This window comes from Mesoplodon bidens, assembly GCF_964165515.1.
Source record: "Mesoplodon bidens genome assembly, chromosome: 11".
Taxonomy (NCBI): Eukaryota; Metazoa; Chordata; class Mammalia; order Artiodactyla; family Ziphiidae; genus Mesoplodon; species Mesoplodon bidens.
This window is the reverse complement of record NC_138167.1, coordinates 41,403,800-41,420,154: the sequence shown is the minus strand read 5'-3', so window position 1 is coordinate 41,420,154 and position 16,355 is coordinate 41,403,800. Positions and strand designations below refer to the sequence as shown.

Genomic DNA, 16,355 nt, shown 5'->3' with positions numbered 1-16,355 from the left:
TTGGGGGAGGGGTGATGACAGGGGAACTAGAGAAGCAGGGGTTAATCCATCCACTTCCCTCTTTAGAGAAGCTTCCTCACCCTTTCCCAACCCCTCAGGTCAGACTCACAAAGATGGAGACAGTCATCTGGCAGACACAGGATTTAAAGGGATATCCTCAAAGCAGAACAACCCCCACCAAAGGCTATCCAACAGAAATTACCGGAAACACATTTTCTCTTCTTCCTTGCCCCAGTCAGCGGAAGAGGCTGGTGAAGTTGGTGAGCATCAGCTGGACGAGCTGCCCAGGGTAGAGGGCATGGGCCGCTGGGTCAGATGTCTCCTGCTCCGGTCGAAATAGGGTTGGTCCAAACACAATTCCCAGGTTGTGGGAGGTCATGCGGTTCTTGTCTGAGTGTGCTATCACCCTGTGGGCAAAGGCCAAGAGACAGGGCCATAGGGCAGCAGCTTTGCCGCTGCAAATAAATCTAACCTTTCAGAGGTTTGAGGAAGAGTTCACTTTGGGATCCCTCCATGCGGTGGCTGAAGAAAATCAAGGAGAGAGCCTCCAGGGGGATGGAGATGAAACCAATGGAGAAGCCTTCAGGATACAACTTGAAGATACAACCTAGGATACACCCACCTCTTCCCAACTTCAGAGACTGCCCCTAGAGTCCTCTCTGCTCACAATTTGGGAGGTTTTAATTCAAATGGCTATGCTCTCTCAGAGGTCACTGCCCAGGCCCAACTCCACCAAATAAGTCATCCCTACTGTCCCAGTGAAAGACAAAGAAGCAGAGGGAAGGGAGAGGGTGAGATTTTCCTTATTTCTCTCGCAGCATCCCTGGGTTTGTCTTGGTCCCCAGTTCTCCATTTGTTGCTGACTGAGCAAAAAGGCTTTGACTCTGGTAATATGTGCTCTGCACAGAGGTTGCTTATTTCCTCCATCACCCACTAAACTTAGGTGTTTCCCTACCTTCACCCCATCTGAACACAGAGCCCCAGCTGCAGGCCCCATCCCACCCCCTCCCAACATGAACAAAGATGTTCAGTCTTCCTGACCTGCATAAATGCTCCAGGAGGTACTGTAGAGTGTCATGGTTGGGCTTCGGCATTGAGCTTATTAATTCTTGTATTTGAGAGAGGCGCTGTTCTGATTCAGAGAGTGCTAGAGAGAGTGATGGGAAGGGCATGGGAGTGAGGTTAGGGAAGGTGCTAGGGCGGGGTGGCTAAACTCACTACTCTTTCCCATGCTCGGTGAAGACATCATTAATCTATCACTGCTTTCTTTTTTGCTGAGCCCAACTGCAACCTTAGAATTCTTTTAAACTCAGCCCTCTAAACACTCACCAGAAAAACAACTGGAGTTGGCACATTAGTTGAAAGTTATTTCCCATCTCTGTGCTCAGGATGGGACATAAGAGTATAAGGGAACCTCTACTCTGTTCTGTATCACTCATGCTCCCCCCCTTCCCCTCCACCCCATATCAAGAGTATTGCCCAAAGCTCCCATCCTTTACCAAGGGCAGCACGGAAATGGGGCAGCAGCAGTGGGGGCACCAGAGGCTGGGGTAGCTCCCTGAGAAAAAGCTTCAGGGCTCCAGTGATCACATGAATGTCATCCCACTCAGCACTGTCCAAATCTAATCGGCCTTCTGGAAGGAGAAGGAGGTACAGAGGGGCTCAGAAATGGTCAGAGGGACCCAGAAACTGAGAGATCAGGAGTTTGGGAAAAGATTCAGTTAAGGCAGACCTCAGGAATGCCTAAGGGGTCCACAGTGGGGCAAGACGGCAGAGATCAGGATGGGGACAACCCCCCAGAAGCAGGACATGGGGGAATCCATGGGGAGCAGGGATGATGTGGGTGACTTTTAAAGGTCTGAGGGGCCCTTCATGTAAGTACCTTGTCCTGGCTGTTCTGGGAACACATATCTCCCATCGGAGGTGATCGCCCGCTCTGCAACATGTATAAGAAGAGATCAAGCATTAAGACATGTAGCTCCAGACAGAAGACGTCCCTTTTCTGCCAGCTCCCTCACTCAGAAGCCCCTGTGATTCTGATACATGAAGTTCTTAGTACCACACCTGCCCACAGCCACCTCACCTCTGTCCACCAAGAAGCGAAGTTTCTGGACCACTGCCAAGTTCCCGCTCACCCGGTAAATGCCATCCACATTTAGACCTAGAAGACAAGGCAGGGAGCAGATAAGGATTCTTGCTCTAAAGTGTGTGCTGGTGAGGGGTCTGAGGGTAGAGTGCAAAAGGGCAGAAGGAAGACGAGGATGGGGGAGGTGGGGAGTTCTGGGCCTTGGCCTGTTAGAAGGGGAGATTCTGGGGTCTCTGGGAAAGTGACCTCTCTTATCCACAGCAGCAACGCAGAGCCGCACAAAGCTGGGCACGGTGTCCCCTTCCCGCTGGCACAGTGATTCCAACTGGCAGCCGAACACCTGGTCTGGGGAGGCACAGAGTGAGGTGGGGAGCCAGTGACAGCGTCACCCATGAAAGCTCTTTCTAGCATGGGTCTTCACCCCAAAGTTGGGCTGGCTCTCCTGCCTGCCTGTTCCAGGTCTGGGCAAGGAAGTATACCCCTTCCCCCCAACAATCAGTAGCAGGGGGGAAAAGCAGTGGTCTCAGAAGACTGCTGATCTAGTTCTGGGAAGCTCTACTCTGAACCTCGCTGAAGTTTTCTCATCCATGAAATGGGCTGATGCTGAGATCCGGGATGTAAATAAAAGTGCTTGCAAAAACACTAAAGCAGGCACGAAGAAGGGCGCTAGGTGGCCCAGCCCATCTCACCTCGGAGCAGACCCCGCTCCTGCAGGGTTTGCAAGGGTGGTCTCTTTGCGATAAGCCGCTTTAGTTTGTTTCGTACTCGGTTCTGCTCAGCTCCTTCCGGACACCGACCTGCGGAAGCAAGTGGAATCTAAGCATGAGAGCAGTCGCGACTGCGGCTCCGGCTCCGAGTAGCGGGGAAAAGCCCCCAGACCCCGCCCACCAGGCCTGCCCCTTAACTGGAGCTCCGACGGCCGCTGATCCGCAGCAGTGGCTTGGACACCGGCTCGGACTCCACTTCTTCGTCCTCCCCCGCGCTCAGTTCCTCCAGCTCCGCAGGTCCCGAACCGGACAGACGCAGCTCCAGGGGGTTCTCTCGATCCTATATCCGCACAGCAAGATGGGCTGAATCAGAGGTTGGAAGAGAGCTAGGAGAGAAATCTGCACCCCCCTTGCCGGCTGCTGGGGTCCCACACATCCCAGGCCCACCCCAGGGCTCTACCTGCCACCTTGTCCCTCACCACCCCACATCCTACAGTTCCTTCTCCTTCTGCCCGCCCGAGCCGCTCCCGGGTCACTGTCCTGCCACCTCCCACCCATCTCACCAGGCGCTCGATGACCGCCCGCAGTGCGCGGTGCCAGGCGCGTAGCTCGGCCTCGTGGTCTGACTGCAGCAGGAACTCATGGCCGGGGACCGTGCGGATCTGAGGGGCCCGCGGGGAAAGGGCTTGAGTCAGCGGGAAGGAGCCTAAAGAGCAGGGAGGCCCAGCGGGAGACCCGTGAGGGAAACTGGGGGCGCACCCTCGGGCCGGGCGGGGCTTCGGGGATGAGCGGGAGAGAGCGCTCACGTGTAGAACGTTGCGGCGGCTGGACAGCTGGCGGCCGTGGGCCAGGGCGGCCCCGCGCAGGTCCACGCTGCTTTCGGGTCGGCTACCCGCTGGTCCCTGGCAATTCGGGGAGAAACTGAGGCCACGGCGCTGTTCCCCTCACGGCCTCCCTCTCACCCGGTGGACTGCGAGGACACGGGAGGCTGCGCTCCTTCCTCTCGACATGCCCTCCCCGCCTCCCCTCCCCTCTCCCCTCCCCCTCCTCCCCCCACGGTAGGCCTGAGGCCGGTAGTAGTTGTGCCGGAACCCCTCGTGCCCCCCGCTGCTCCCCTCCCTCACACTCACCCAGACGGTGCAGGGGGCGGTCAGCGGTGGCTCTCGGTAGAACACCAGGCTGTTACCCGCGAGTACTACCCAAGATGGGCCCCAGTTCTTCCTGCAGGGGCGGCGGGGGCAGTGATAATAGTGCAGAGGTCATTTACATTGGCGTCGGGGAGGGCCCAACACTTGGCGCTACCCGCGGAATCCGACAGTCCCCGCCCCTGCTGTGTTCCCAGTTCTCACCGGAGCTTGCGGCCGCCCTGGGCGATCTTGGTCATGTTGAGCATGCCCGACCTTTCCACCTCCTGGCAAGAGGAAAGCGAGGTATCAATAAGCCACCCAGCGCCCCCCACAGTCACCATGGCTTTCCCCAGGGGATCTCCCAGGAGTGAGGTCCTTTAAAGTTGAGTGGGCGGTGTTCGGTAAGAGAGGATACCCAGAGAACGCTCAGAAAGAGGAAGACCTTTCTGAAGGAGCAAGAACTGGGGGCTGGGCAGGGAGGATCTTGGCGTCACAAGGAAACGGGAGACTTACATGGGGGTCGTCCAGGACCTGCGGCAGGGGCCGAGGGGACTGCAGAGCTGAAGGCTGGTCTGAGGGGTCGAGCTGGGAGGCGCGTCTGCAGAGGGAGGGTGAACCCTGGGGGAAGGGATTGGAGAAACAGGTGGAGGAAACTTTAACTTCGGAGTCCCAGGCTGTAGGGGGGAAGAGGGGTGCGCATGTGGGTGTGTGAGTCAGGGGGTGTGGTGGGGTACTGAAGAAGAATGTCTTGCATAAAAGAGAAAGTCTAAAACGATGGCTTTTCCTGCATGTGATCAGGAGGAGGGAGGGATCTCACCTGGGAGTCGAAAAGTCCTGGCGTCCCTGTGCCAGATTCTGAGTCCTTTGCCTGAGGTTGCGGGACACCGTTGTCCCTATTCATGGTCTGTGGCCCCTCCATGGAGCCAGGGTTCTGGGGAGAGGGAAAGGAAAAACTCCATCCAGATGCCACCTCAATCGGCTCTCAACACCCTTCATAACAATTTTTTGATTTGTCTGATCTCCTGAGAGTCCCAGTGAGAAAACATACTACTTTGGGGATCAGTAGGGGAAAGGAGGAGATTGAAGGGACAAGGGACAAGCAGGAGGGAAGGTCTCACCATCTCTCGGGTGCGAGTGTGGCGTGGAGGCTTCCAGGATTTGCAGCCAGTCAGCGAATTTATGTAGAAGCAGCGTCCAGAGTTGGGGTCCAAGTGCTGCTCCCAGGCGTCCAGCCTCTGCAGCGGGGGACATGCAGGGCTTGTGGGTGGGGACCGGGGACAGCGGCGAAGGTCCACCAGGTTGCAGTACACAGGGGGCTCTGACATGAAGGTCTGGGGTCTTGCCTGCAAGGAAAGGGGGAAGAAAGAAGTAGTTATTCTCCCTGTGCCCCTCCCCAATCTTCTCTCTCCTAACCATCTCCTCCTCTCTCCCCCACCATTTTCTCACCACCACCTCCTGGCTGGGGTGACCCAGGTACTGAGGAAGAAACCCTAGTCTCCTGCAGCTGGTTGTTTTTTTTTTTTTTTTTTGACTCCCTCCCTCACGGTCTTTGCTTTTCTCCTCACTTCCTGTTGCCAACTTCCCTCCTCCCCCACCCCACCCCCACCAGAGGACCTCAAGAAAGGGGAACAGGCTTTCCGTGTGCGTGGAGGGAGGGGTCGAGAGAAGCGTCCCATCCTCACATCCTCCAGAGTAAAACGAGACAGAGAAGGGGTCAGAGACCCCTGCTAGCGGTGTGTGAGAGAGGAGGGGCCATTTTTCACCCACTAGTAAGTAAGAGAGAGGGGAGGGGCTGAATCTTCAGGAAGATCAAGGGAGTTCCATCTCTAGAGGAAACTTGCTGGTGACCTGAGCTAGCAAGACAGGACACAGCAAAAAACCCTGCCCTGGGCCAGGAGTCAAGAGGCTGAGAGAGAAAAGCAAAGCTAAGCTGGCCTGTCAGTCCCTCTGTCATTTTCCAGGTTCCACGTACCCTCAGGATCTTTGCTACTTGCTGTCCCTCAGCGAGAATTCCTTCTCATCTCATTTGTTTCAGGGCTGTCTCTCCTTATTCAGATTCAACTAAATGTCATGTCCTCAGAGATGCATTCCTAGACCACTTCATTCATCCTCCACCACATTTAGCTTCTTGGTAGCGCTTATTAGTACCAAGGGCTGTCTTATTTATGTGTTCATCACCCCCATGGGAATCCCTTGAGGGCAGAGATTCTGTCTGTCCTGTTTGCTAATGTGCCTAGAACTAAGCCCAGCAGTAAATGTCTGTTGACTGACTGCTCAGAAGAAGCACTGTGACTCACCATGTTTGCATCGACGTCTGTCAGCAAGTCTTCCTGGGAAAGGGATCTTCTACTTGGTCCTTCCTGGAAGGGCTTCAGGAGGCTTGGCCTCAAGTTGCTAACACTGATACTTCTACACAATTTAGGGGGAAGAGGAGGAGGCTGCTCAGATGTAGCCTGGGCTCTGCCTGGGGTTTCCTGATACAGGTGCATCTCCTCCAGGGAGCCAGGAAATAACTTTGGCCCTGGAAACAGAAAAATGGGAAGAGTTGGGGGCAGGGTCCCCCCATGGGTCTTGGCTGGGTCCCTGATCTTGGGGGCTCACAGGGAAGACAAGAGCAGGTAGAAAATTACATGAGATCTAGAAGGCTTGAGACTAGGAAGGAGAGGCGATAGGGACACCATGGTGGGGATGAAGGGTAGGACTAGAGGATTAGCAAAAGCTTCGGGGAAGGGGATCTTCCCAATAATTCCCAGAAGCCAGGGAGGTAGGAAGGTGATGGGGGAGGACTTACTCACCAGGAGTCCAGAGGGATTGGCTGGGGGTGATGGCTGTTGGGCTCTGGGAAGGGTTGAATTCCTCTGTCATGTAGGCAGCTGGGATGAAGATGGGGCGAGAGGTGGAGGGTGTTCCCAGGCGCCTTACCAACCACCAGTCTGAGTTGGTCTTTTGAAGCAGTAGGAACCTGTCCCCTTCAGCCAGAGACACCTGCCGGCCATCTGCCCCAGTGTAAGTGAAGGCATACAGGGCACAGAGCTGGGATCCCCGAGAAGGGCTCCGGGGCCCCAGCCCTAGGTTTCCCCGGGTACTTGGCCACCACCGGCTCGATAGCACTGTCGTCGGTACTGTCACCTATGGGAAAAAGGGGTGAGGGAGATCCAGAAAAGGACAGGAGTGGCTTCTTGCAGGCAGAGAGACATGGTTCTAAGAGCAGTGTGGGGTAGAAGGGAAGAATAGAGAGCCTGGGGTAAGAGGAGAGGGTAAGGCAGAGGGCCTGAGTGGGGGTCAGTAACAGGTTTTGGGGGCTGAGAAGTCCTGGCTGATGTGACTAATGAGGAAGTATGTAAGTAAGGTGAGAGAGGATGTGGTCAGCAGGGTTTCGAGACCAGCAAGGCAGGAAATCAGAGGAGGGGGTCTCGCTGGGTGATTTTCCTCCAAGTACCTTCTGGGGCCAATCAGAAGATCCAGGGACAAGAGGAGCTGGTCCTGGGTGGTGGTGGGACTCTTGAGCTGGACACAAGAAGATGAGGAGAAAGAATCAGGTCTGAGACAGAGAACACAGGCAAAGAGACAGGAGTTAATGAATGACAAAGATACAAAAATGTGTGACCCTTTATTAAATTTACACAAGCACCAATGTTTCTATTGCCAATCACCTCAGACCTAAAACTGCGTGCTTCCTGTGCAGATTCAAAAAAACATAAAGACAGAGAAACAGAGCCAGAGAAATACTAAGACCAAATTGGAGAGAAAGAGAAAGTGGCTGGGAGAAACACAGAGGGGTTCAGAGTTTGAGGAAGAGGTGAAAATACCATCCTCTCAATTTAGGATGTGTTTTGGGGAGTTGAGCAGCCTTGATATGATCCTCTGTACATAAGCCTCTTGGGTGGGACCATTTAGTGTGTGGGTTCATTCATTCATGTTCTTAACAAGGATTGGCTGAGCACCTCCTGCGTGAAAAGAACAGTGTCAGCTACTGGAGATAAGAGAAGGGAAGGAGATAGACATAGCCTTTGCCTTCTTAAAGCTTAATGACAGACCTTAACTGATGACATAATAAATTTATTAATTACAATTGAATCAGGGACTATGGACAAGTAGTACAGGATGCTTTGACAGCTTATGGGGGTGAATGGGGGACTAATGTTAGCTTCTCCCTGGTGGAAGGTGGGAACTGACCTCCGCTGTCCGGTTGCCAGAGCTTTAAACCCCACACCTGTGCTTCCTCCTTACCTGACCACGCCTCTGTTCCCCTTCTCTCAGTCTCTCCACTGCAAGATGTGAGGATTTCTGTCTGGCTTTGGAGATGTGGGGTAGGGAGTGCCCCATCCCCTTGGTGACATCAGACAGCCAGCTCTCCTCCCCTGACACGTGATTTGAGGCCCGGGCTGCCAGTATTGGGATTCTGTCTCAGTGATGTCTTCCTTAGTTTGCTCTGTTTTCAACTTGTGGAGAACCTTACCTCTCAACTCTCCCTTTCCACTTCCAAAATAGTGACCAACTTTATTCATTTATCCATTCATCTGGTGTTTGTTAAGTGCTCAAATCTCATCCTCTTCTGCCTTCCCTGCCATCTCTCCTGCACTTTATGCTTTTCCTCTTTATTGGCTCCTTACCATTAGCTTTTAAACATATCCAAGTCTCTCCCATCTTTAGACAAACTTCCTTTTACTGTACTCTCCAGTTGCCACCCTATCTCTGTCTTCCTTCTTACAAACCTCTTGAGAAGGTTGCCTACACACGGGGGTCTCCATTTCCTCTCCCCTCACTCCCTCACCTTTGCAAGCTCACTCCTCATAGGGTCACCCCTAACTTTGCAGGGACACTCTGCAGTCCTTATGTTCCTTGACATCTCAGCAACAGCCAACACAGTTGACCTTTTCAGCAGTTCCTTCTCCGTTGCATAAGGAAGGACTTTGCTTGCTTCTTAAACTCCAGAAGTCTGTCTGAGATCCTGTACCCTTTGCATTCTATACACCATAGGTGATCTTATTCTCTCCCCAGCTCAAATGACCTCCATACGTTGCTGGCACCATATCTATGGTCCAGATCTTTCTCTGGAGCTCCAGTCTAATCCATTGTCCACTGAAAAACTCCACTTGGGTTTTTCACAGGCACTACAAACATAGTATGTTCTGAACTGAACTTGTCAGCTTCCCCCCCAAATCTGTTTCTCTTCTAGTACAACCATTAAGTTAAATATACTTATTTATTTAAATAAATAAATTTATTTATTCATTTTTGGCTGCATTGGGTCTTCGTTGCAGTGCACAGGCTTCTCACTGCAGTGGCTTCTCTTTGTTGCAGAGCAGGGGCTCTAGGCACGCAGGCTTCAGTAGTTGTGGCTCACAGGCTCTAGAGCGCAGGCTCAGTAGTTGTGGCATACGGGCTTAGTTGCTCCGCAGCATGTGGGATCTTCCCGGACCAGGGCTCGGACCCCTGTCCCCTGCATCGGCAGGTAGATTCTTAACCACTGCACCACCAGGGAAGTCCCTATTTATTTATTTTCTTTTTTGGCTGCACCATGCTGCTTGAGGGATCTCAGTTCCCCAACCAGGGATTGAACCCGAGCCATGGCAGTGAAAGCCCGGAATACTAAAACCTAGGCCACCAGGGAACTCCCAAGTTAAATTTAAATTTATAAATATTTATTGAATGCTTACTACCATACGTGCCAGGGCAAGGACCGTGTGCTAGGCATTCTCAATTAAGATGCCCTCTCTTGGGGAATTCCCTGGCGGTCCAGTGGTTAGGACTCAGCTCTTCCACTGCAGGGGGAATGGGTTCCATCCCTGGTTGGGGAGCTAAGATTTCGCAAAAAAAGAGGCCCTCTCATAACAATTAAAATACAGTGTGATAATCACTGTGATAGGGGAAATACTATCATCTGTTGGAGCACATAGAGGATGTACCCAATTGCCCATGCCAGAAACCTGGCAGCCAACCTTAATTTCTCTTGTTTCCTCACCACTCACATTTAATTGATCACTAAATCTTTCCAACCTGTCTACTTCCTTTAACCCCTACAACTACCGCCCTTTTTAGCCCAGATAATATGATCTTTGAACTAGTCTCCTTGCATATAGTTCTACTCCTCTCCAGTCCATTCCTGGCACAGAAGCCAGAGTGATGCTTCTAAAACATAAAAATGGCCTGCCACTCCCCTGACTTAACCATTCAAAGGCTTCCCATTTTCCTCAGAGTAAAGTCCAAATTTTACAGTGTGGTTTACAGAGACTTTCTCCTTTTAGGCCAGTGTTTTCACACTCCCCACCACAAACTCCATACTCCAGCCACATACTAATTCCTCACATTCCTAAAGAGCATTGAGGTCTCTGGTCCTTTGCATAAGTTGTTTCCTCTGCCTGAAACACTTCCTCTCCCCACTCCTACCAACCTCCACCAGGCTAACTCTTACTCTTCAGCTAGATCTCAGTTGAAAGGCCATTTGCACAGAAGGCCTCTTTTAACCCCTTAGAGTCATGTAGGGGCCCTAACTAGGAGACCCTACAGCAGACTTTACATTCCCACATTATAACTTTCATGACACTTTAAAGGTTATTTGACTTTCTGACTTCCCAGGAAGTCTGTGAGCTCCGCTAAGGCAGAAGCCTATATCTATTTTGTGAATATTTGTATCTTCAATGCATTGTATAGCACAAAGTAACCTCTCTGTACCTCAGCTCATAAGTACAATTAGGTATTAATTAATCTTAAACGTATACAAAGATGATTAAGAAGGGTCCCTTTCTCAATTACTGATACGTGCTTCCTTGAATAACGTATACTTATTGACAAACTCTTAGCCTTCTTACTCCGTCTCAACTTACCTCTTTCCTTTACATGCTCCCTTCCCTTTAATGAGATTGTCTGGCTGCATATGCGCTTCAGAATGGTATTAAATCAATATTTAATAGTCACATTCTCTTTTGTTAATAAGATACGTACCCTAATTTTCATTGTGTCACTAACGTAAGTTTATCATAACTCTCAACTCTAAAACTCTGATTCTTATGAACTCGAATCGAGAGTCAGCCATTGCGAATAGCCGCTGTCATGACATCGCCACTTCAGCAAGATGACTGGGGGCCTCGGTTTCCGTCACCGCCCTTGGGCTGCGTTACAGGATTAAAGCGCGCCGAGCCCCACACGTAAACGTCTCCTCGGCCCTCCCACCAAAAAAGTGCTGCTCTGGCACAGCATCTACTGCCCCTCCATCTCTATGACACTCTTTTCCTGTTTCCTAGTGTTGCATGATGGGAGAAATAGTCTACTTTCCGGGAGTCTGGCCGGGGGAAAGGCCACATTCGGAACTCCATTTCCCGGCGTGCCTTGCGGAGGTCGTACATTCCACCGGCTGGAGACCGGTTCCGGTTGCATCAGATCCACGGCGAAATGAGGTTGTTCGTGAGCGAGGGCGCCCCGGGGAGCCTGCCCGTGCTGGCTGCGGCCGGGAGGGCCCAGGGCAGAGCGGAGCTGCTTATCAGCACTGTAGGCCCGGAAGGTAGTCTGCTGGTGCTGGTGGGCGGTGAATGAGCCGGGCGGGACGGAAAACACGCCGACGACCACCCTACAGTTGTCTTCGTCAACCCCGCCCCGCCCACGCACTCCCGTCAACCATCTCCCGCATTATCCTTGGGCACCCCATCCCCTCTTCCTTCCCAGTCGTACCTTTCATCCGTCACTTCCCTTAATTACCCTCAGTGTACCCTTCTCTTGCCTCCCCTCCTTCCTCTTCCAGGACCTCGCCTCACTCCAGTGAACCTCTTTCCCTTTTCCAACCTTCTCCCACGCCTATCAGGCAACCCCCCCCCCCGCCCCACGTCACTCACATGATAACCACCAGGTTCTCCTTTGTCGTTCTTAGGAAGCCCTGCTTTCCTCTCCTAAGCACACAGAGACACACATACTCTCTTCGGTTTACCTCTTCTCATTCCCAGCCATCTGTTTGGGTGACTCTTAAGCGGTTCTCTTGTCAGTCCTCCCAGTTCTCTTAATTTGTTCTCCCGCTGTAGCTCAGATCATTCTCAGATATTCTAATTATTTTCAGTTGTTCCACTTCTTGGCTGCAGCACTACCCCAGTACCACCACCTCCTCACTGCAGTCCCCATCTGTTGTTTCCAGCTGGCTGTCTCAGCTGAACACCTGCTGGTCTCTCCAGTTCATTCTGGACCCACCCCCTTTCAGTGGTCCTATCCTGGACCCTCTCCGTGAGACTGCCCATCCCCCCCCACCTCCCCACCCCCCGGGAAGTTGTCCTTCTAAGTTGACAAAGCATTTCTTTTCTTTTCTCTGTTTTTCACCCGTCTTCCTCTCCCGGGTCAGAGTGTGTGGTCCCGTTCCTGACCCGGCCTAAGGTTCCTGTCTTGCAACTGGATAGTGGCAACTACCTCTTCTCCACCAGTGCAATCTGTCGGTCAGTACTGGTCCTTGATGCAGGGAGGTGGCTGAATAGAATCAGGGATTATTGTCCTCTGTGTAGCCTTGTTTATAACCACTGTTTCACTGGGGGGTGAGAAATGGGCTAGACAAATGGGCCCCTTTAATGCTACCTCTGTTGCTCTCTCCCTGGGTAGATACTTCTTTCTGTTATCTGGCTGGGAGCAAGATGACCTCACCAACCAGTGGCTGGAATGGGAAGCGACAGAGCTGCAGGTAGGACTGAGATGTGGGGAATGGCAGGCAGGCTCTTGCTCTGCATGGCTGCCCTGACCCGTGTCTCCTGCATTTTAGCCAGCTTTGTCCGCTGCCCTGTACTATTTAGTGGTCCAAGGGAAGAAGGGAGAAGATGTTTTTAGCCTGGTCCGGAGAGCCCTGACTCATATTGACCACAGCTTGAGTCGTCGGAGCTGTCCGTTCCTGGCTGGGGTGAGTTGGGCCTTGAGATGGGTACTGGGGAAAGCTGTATGATATACGAATTAAGAAGGAAGACTGTATTCAGAGTTCAGACCTTCCGAACTGCCACTTACTAGCAGTGTAAACTTTAAAACTCACAAAAACTCTTTAAACTTCATTTTTTTCACCTTTGAAGTAAGGGTAATGTATTACTGTCCGCCTCAGTGGATTATTGTGAAGATTAAGAGAGGTAATTTAAAATGCTTAACACAGTGCTTGACACATAGTAAGTGCTTAGGAAATGTACGATATTGTTATGTCGATTGGGAAGAAACTGAGTGTCTCACCTGTGTTCTTCTTCCTTTCTTTCCTCAACAAAGGAGACAGAATCTCTAGCTGACATTGTTTTGTGGGGAGCACTATATCCATTACTCCAAGACCCGGCATACCTCCCTGGTGAGAACTGTGCATATCACTTCTCCACCAGCCCCAACCCCAGGAGCTTGGTGTAGGGGTTCCAGAGTGGGCAATAGAATATTGAGGACCCATTTTGAGGTGTAGCTTGACAGGGCAGCTATAGCAGAAAGATGGCTGAGGGAACTGGGAAAGGCAGCTGGAGAAACTTTGTGAAGAAGGGGAGGAGGTCCCTTCCTGCCCGCCCATTCTCGGTCTTACTGATTGCCTCTTTTCTTCCATGCCACAGAGGAGCTGGGTGCCCTGCACAGCTGGTTCCAGACACTGAGTTCTCAGGAGCCATGTCAGCGAGCTGCAGAGACTGTGCTGAAGCAGCAGGGTGTCCTGGCCCTCCGGCCCTACCTCCAAAAACAGCCCCAGCCCAGCTCCCTTGAGGGGAGGGCTGTCAGCAATGAGCCTGAGGTTTGGAACAGAGCAGAGGGGTCCCCACAGAGCCTCAGTGTGTGAGGTGGTGGGTGGCTTGGAGAGGGACTTTGAGCATGACTACTAACTTTTTCAGTTCATGGAGAACAAGGAGAAAAGTTCTTTACTCTGTGGCCCCCCCCCTCACCTGGTGAGGGATACTGTCCACTCTTCATAGGAGGAGGAGCTGGCTACCCTATCTGAGGAGGAGATTGCCATGGCTGTAGCTGCTTGGGAGAAGGGCCTGGAAAGCTTGCCCCCTGTTCAGCCACAGCAGAATCCAGTGTGAGTAGGCACACATGAGTGGGGCTTGGTTTCTTACGTGGAAATTGTTGATAGAGCCAGTACCTGCCTGTCAAATTCTCTTTGCTGACCTTTGATTTTCTGTCCTCTCAACCTCTTGGCTAATACTTTGGATATACTGTCCATCAGTCCCATGTGCACCCATGTTTTCAGCTACTTTCTGTCTACTGATTGCACCTAAGTCTGTTTTTTCCAGTGCACATCTCTATTCTGAGCTCCAGACATAGTTGTCAGACTATCTCCTAGATTCCTTCACCTCCACTGGCATTGCAAACTCAACGTGTACAAAACCAAACCTATTACCTTCCCTGCCAGCTTCTCTTTCTCCTTCATTCACTTGTCTTAGTGAATGACTCCCACCTTCCACCTAAAAATCCAGGCCAGAAATCTTGGTGTCACCTATCTATACCCTTCTCTCATCTCTGCTTGTATCATTTGTTCCATTACCAGGTCATTGATTCTAACTCCTAAAGAGTCCTTGTATCCATCCCTTCTCCCTATCCTCACTGCTGCTACCTGAGATTGGGCCTCACCATCTCTTACCTTCTCCTTCCGTGCCATCCCATGCTCCACACTGCCACCAGGACGGCTGCTTAAAACTGCCTATGTTATCATCTCGCCTTCCTTTTCAGAATTCTACAGATGGTTTCTTTGTGTAGTTCACAAGGCCTTTCATGATCTGGCCCCTGCCTGCATGCTTAGCATCATATTCTGTTACTCTCCTGATAGCTAAGATAATATTCACACACATATGTAGATTTTTCCATCGAAATGAAATGTCTGTAGTTCTGAACATGTTGTTCAATAAAGATTTAAGTGTCCACTCCTTGTCAGGCCCTGTGTGCTGGGAACTGGGTCTATAGAGAGGAACGAAACAGATAAGACTGTGCTCTCATACCACTTTGAGTCTAGTGGTATAGACAGGTATTTAAAAAAAACTGTCACTCATGAAACTAACACAACGTTGTTAATCAACTATACTCCAATATAAAATTCAAAGTTAAAAAAACCCTGTCACACAAAGGTATAATTATAAATTTTGGTAAGTACTATGAAGGAAAAGAACAGGATGCTATGAGAAAATATCATGGGAGATTAACTTAGAAAAATGGCATTTGACCTAAGACTTGCAGGAGTTCCCTGGTGGTTCAGTGGTTAGGACTCCACGCTTTCACTGCTGAGGTCCCAGGTTCAGTCCCTGGTTGGGGAACTAAGATCCCGAAAGCCGCGCAGCATGGCCAAAAAAAAAAAAAAGGGGGAAATAAGACTTGCAAGATGAGTAGAGTTAGGCAAGGGTAAGTCTGGGGGAAGGGTGTCTCAGATAGAGCAAGCATCGTGTTTGGTTGTTTATAAGGAATTTCTAAAAGGCTAGTGGCTAGAGGCTGGTCAGTCAAGGGGCAGTTGGGTCAAGATGAATTTTAAGAGGAAGGCAGGCTGAGATCATACACTCTCACACCTTGGTGTCTTTGCCCATGCTCTTCCTTCTCCCTGGAATGCCTGCATCTTACCTACCTGCTGTACAGTTGTTCAAGAGACCAGTTCTATCATTTCTTTCTCTATAGAGCTTGTGAGAGTCATAAGTGCTTCATCTTCTGGGAGCTTCCATTGTCATATTATGTTGTAATTGTCTCTTTTTAAACTTTTTTTAAAAAAATTTTTGGCTGCGTTGGGTCTTCATTGCTGTACGCAGGCTTTCTTCTAGTTGTGGCGAGCAGGGGCTGCTCTTCATTGTGGTGCGCGGGCTTCTCATTGCGGTGACTTCTCTTGTTGTGGAGCACGGGCTCTAGGCACACGGGCTTCAGTAGTTGTGGCGCATGGGCTCTAGAGCCCAGGATCAGTAGTTGTGGCGTACGGGCTTAGTTGCTCCGCGGCATGTGGGATCTTCCCGGACCAAGGCTCAAACCTGGGTCTCCTGCATTGGCAGGCGGATTCTTAACCACTGTGCCACCAGGGAAGCCCTATAATTGTCTGTTTACATGTCTGTCTCCTCGCTAATCTGTAAGCTTATTGAAGGCAGGGCCTCTCTGTTCTTTTATGGTACACATGTTTTAGCACAAGGCCAAGCATTTGGTAGATTATGACAAAATTTGAATGAATTAATGAAAGTTTGTCCTTTGTTCATTCACTCATTTTGAGTATTTCTTTGAGTACCTATTGAGGATTGTTTTAGAGGTAATAAAGAATAGGAGATAGATTTTCTCGGGTGTTTATACAGGCTAACGTGTTTAAATGTGTACTTAGAGGAGGAGACAATTGGCTAAAGACCCTAGAGCCAAACCAGGCTATCTTCTGTGCTTTTCCTTCTGACTGAAGGACATCCCCAGTGTCTTTTTTTTTTTTTTTTTTTTTTTTTACTTTTTTAAAAATTAAACTTTTTATTTTGAGATAATTGTAGATTCACATGCAGTTGTAAGAAATTGTAC

The 16,355-nt window shown here is 50.9% G+C and overlaps 2 protein-coding genes across 5 annotated transcripts in view; one reads left to right on the top strand and one right to left on the bottom strand.

Moving 5' to 3' along the window:
- Window positions 1-56: 56 nt before the first annotated feature.
- ARHGAP9 (Rho GTPase activating protein 9) lies at window positions 57-12,222 on the bottom strand. Of its 3 annotated transcripts, none has more exons than XM_081248564.1 (19): window positions 11,842-12,222; window positions 7,360-7,427; window positions 6,716-7,049; window positions 6,218-6,441; window positions 5,039-5,263; window positions 4,738-4,851; window positions 4,434-4,538; window positions 4,143-4,204; window positions 3,924-4,014; window positions 3,600-3,695; window positions 3,357-3,455; window positions 2,992-3,133; window positions 2,776-2,883; window positions 2,333-2,431; window positions 2,084-2,161; window positions 1,883-1,936; window positions 1,500-1,634; window positions 1,042-1,147; window positions 57-407 (listed from the first exon to the last, which is right to left on the bottom strand). In XM_081248564.1, the coding sequence occupies exons 1-19, from the start codon at window positions 11,849-11,851 to the stop codon at window positions 236-238; spliced, it is 2,322 nt and encodes a 773-aa protein (XP_081104690.1). In that variant the 5' UTR covers window positions 11,852-12,222; the 3' UTR covers window positions 57-235. The 3 variants fall into 3 exon arrangements, with proteins under 3 accessions (XP_081104690.1, XP_081104691.1, XP_081104692.1); XM_081248565.1 differs by having other exon boundaries at window positions 6,716-6,793; window positions 11,750-12,212; XM_081248566.1 differs by lacking the exons at window positions 6,218-6,441; window positions 6,716-7,049; window positions 7,360-7,427; window positions 11,842-12,222 and adding an exon at window positions 5,367-5,755.
- MARS1 (methionyl-tRNA synthetase 1) overlaps window positions 11,276-16,355 on the top strand; it is a 24,017-nt gene continuing 18,937 nt past the window's right edge. The window contains exons 1-7 of one of the 2 annotated variants that reach the window (XM_081248567.1): window positions 11,276-11,421; window positions 12,244-12,334; window positions 12,495-12,573; window positions 12,652-12,786; window positions 13,134-13,209; window positions 13,457-13,629; window positions 13,808-13,914. In XM_081248567.1, the coding sequence (XP_081104693.1) occupies window positions 11,313-11,421; window positions 12,244-12,334; window positions 12,495-12,573; window positions 12,652-12,786; window positions 13,134-13,209; window positions 13,457-13,629; window positions 13,808-13,914 (770 nt within the window). In that variant the 5' untranslated portion in view covers window positions 11,276-11,312. The remainder of the gene's footprint in view (window positions 11,422-12,243; window positions 12,335-12,494; window positions 12,574-12,651; window positions 12,787-13,133; window positions 13,210-13,456; window positions 13,630-13,807; window positions 13,915-16,355) is intronic. The other variant, XM_081248568.1, reaches the window with a different exon arrangement.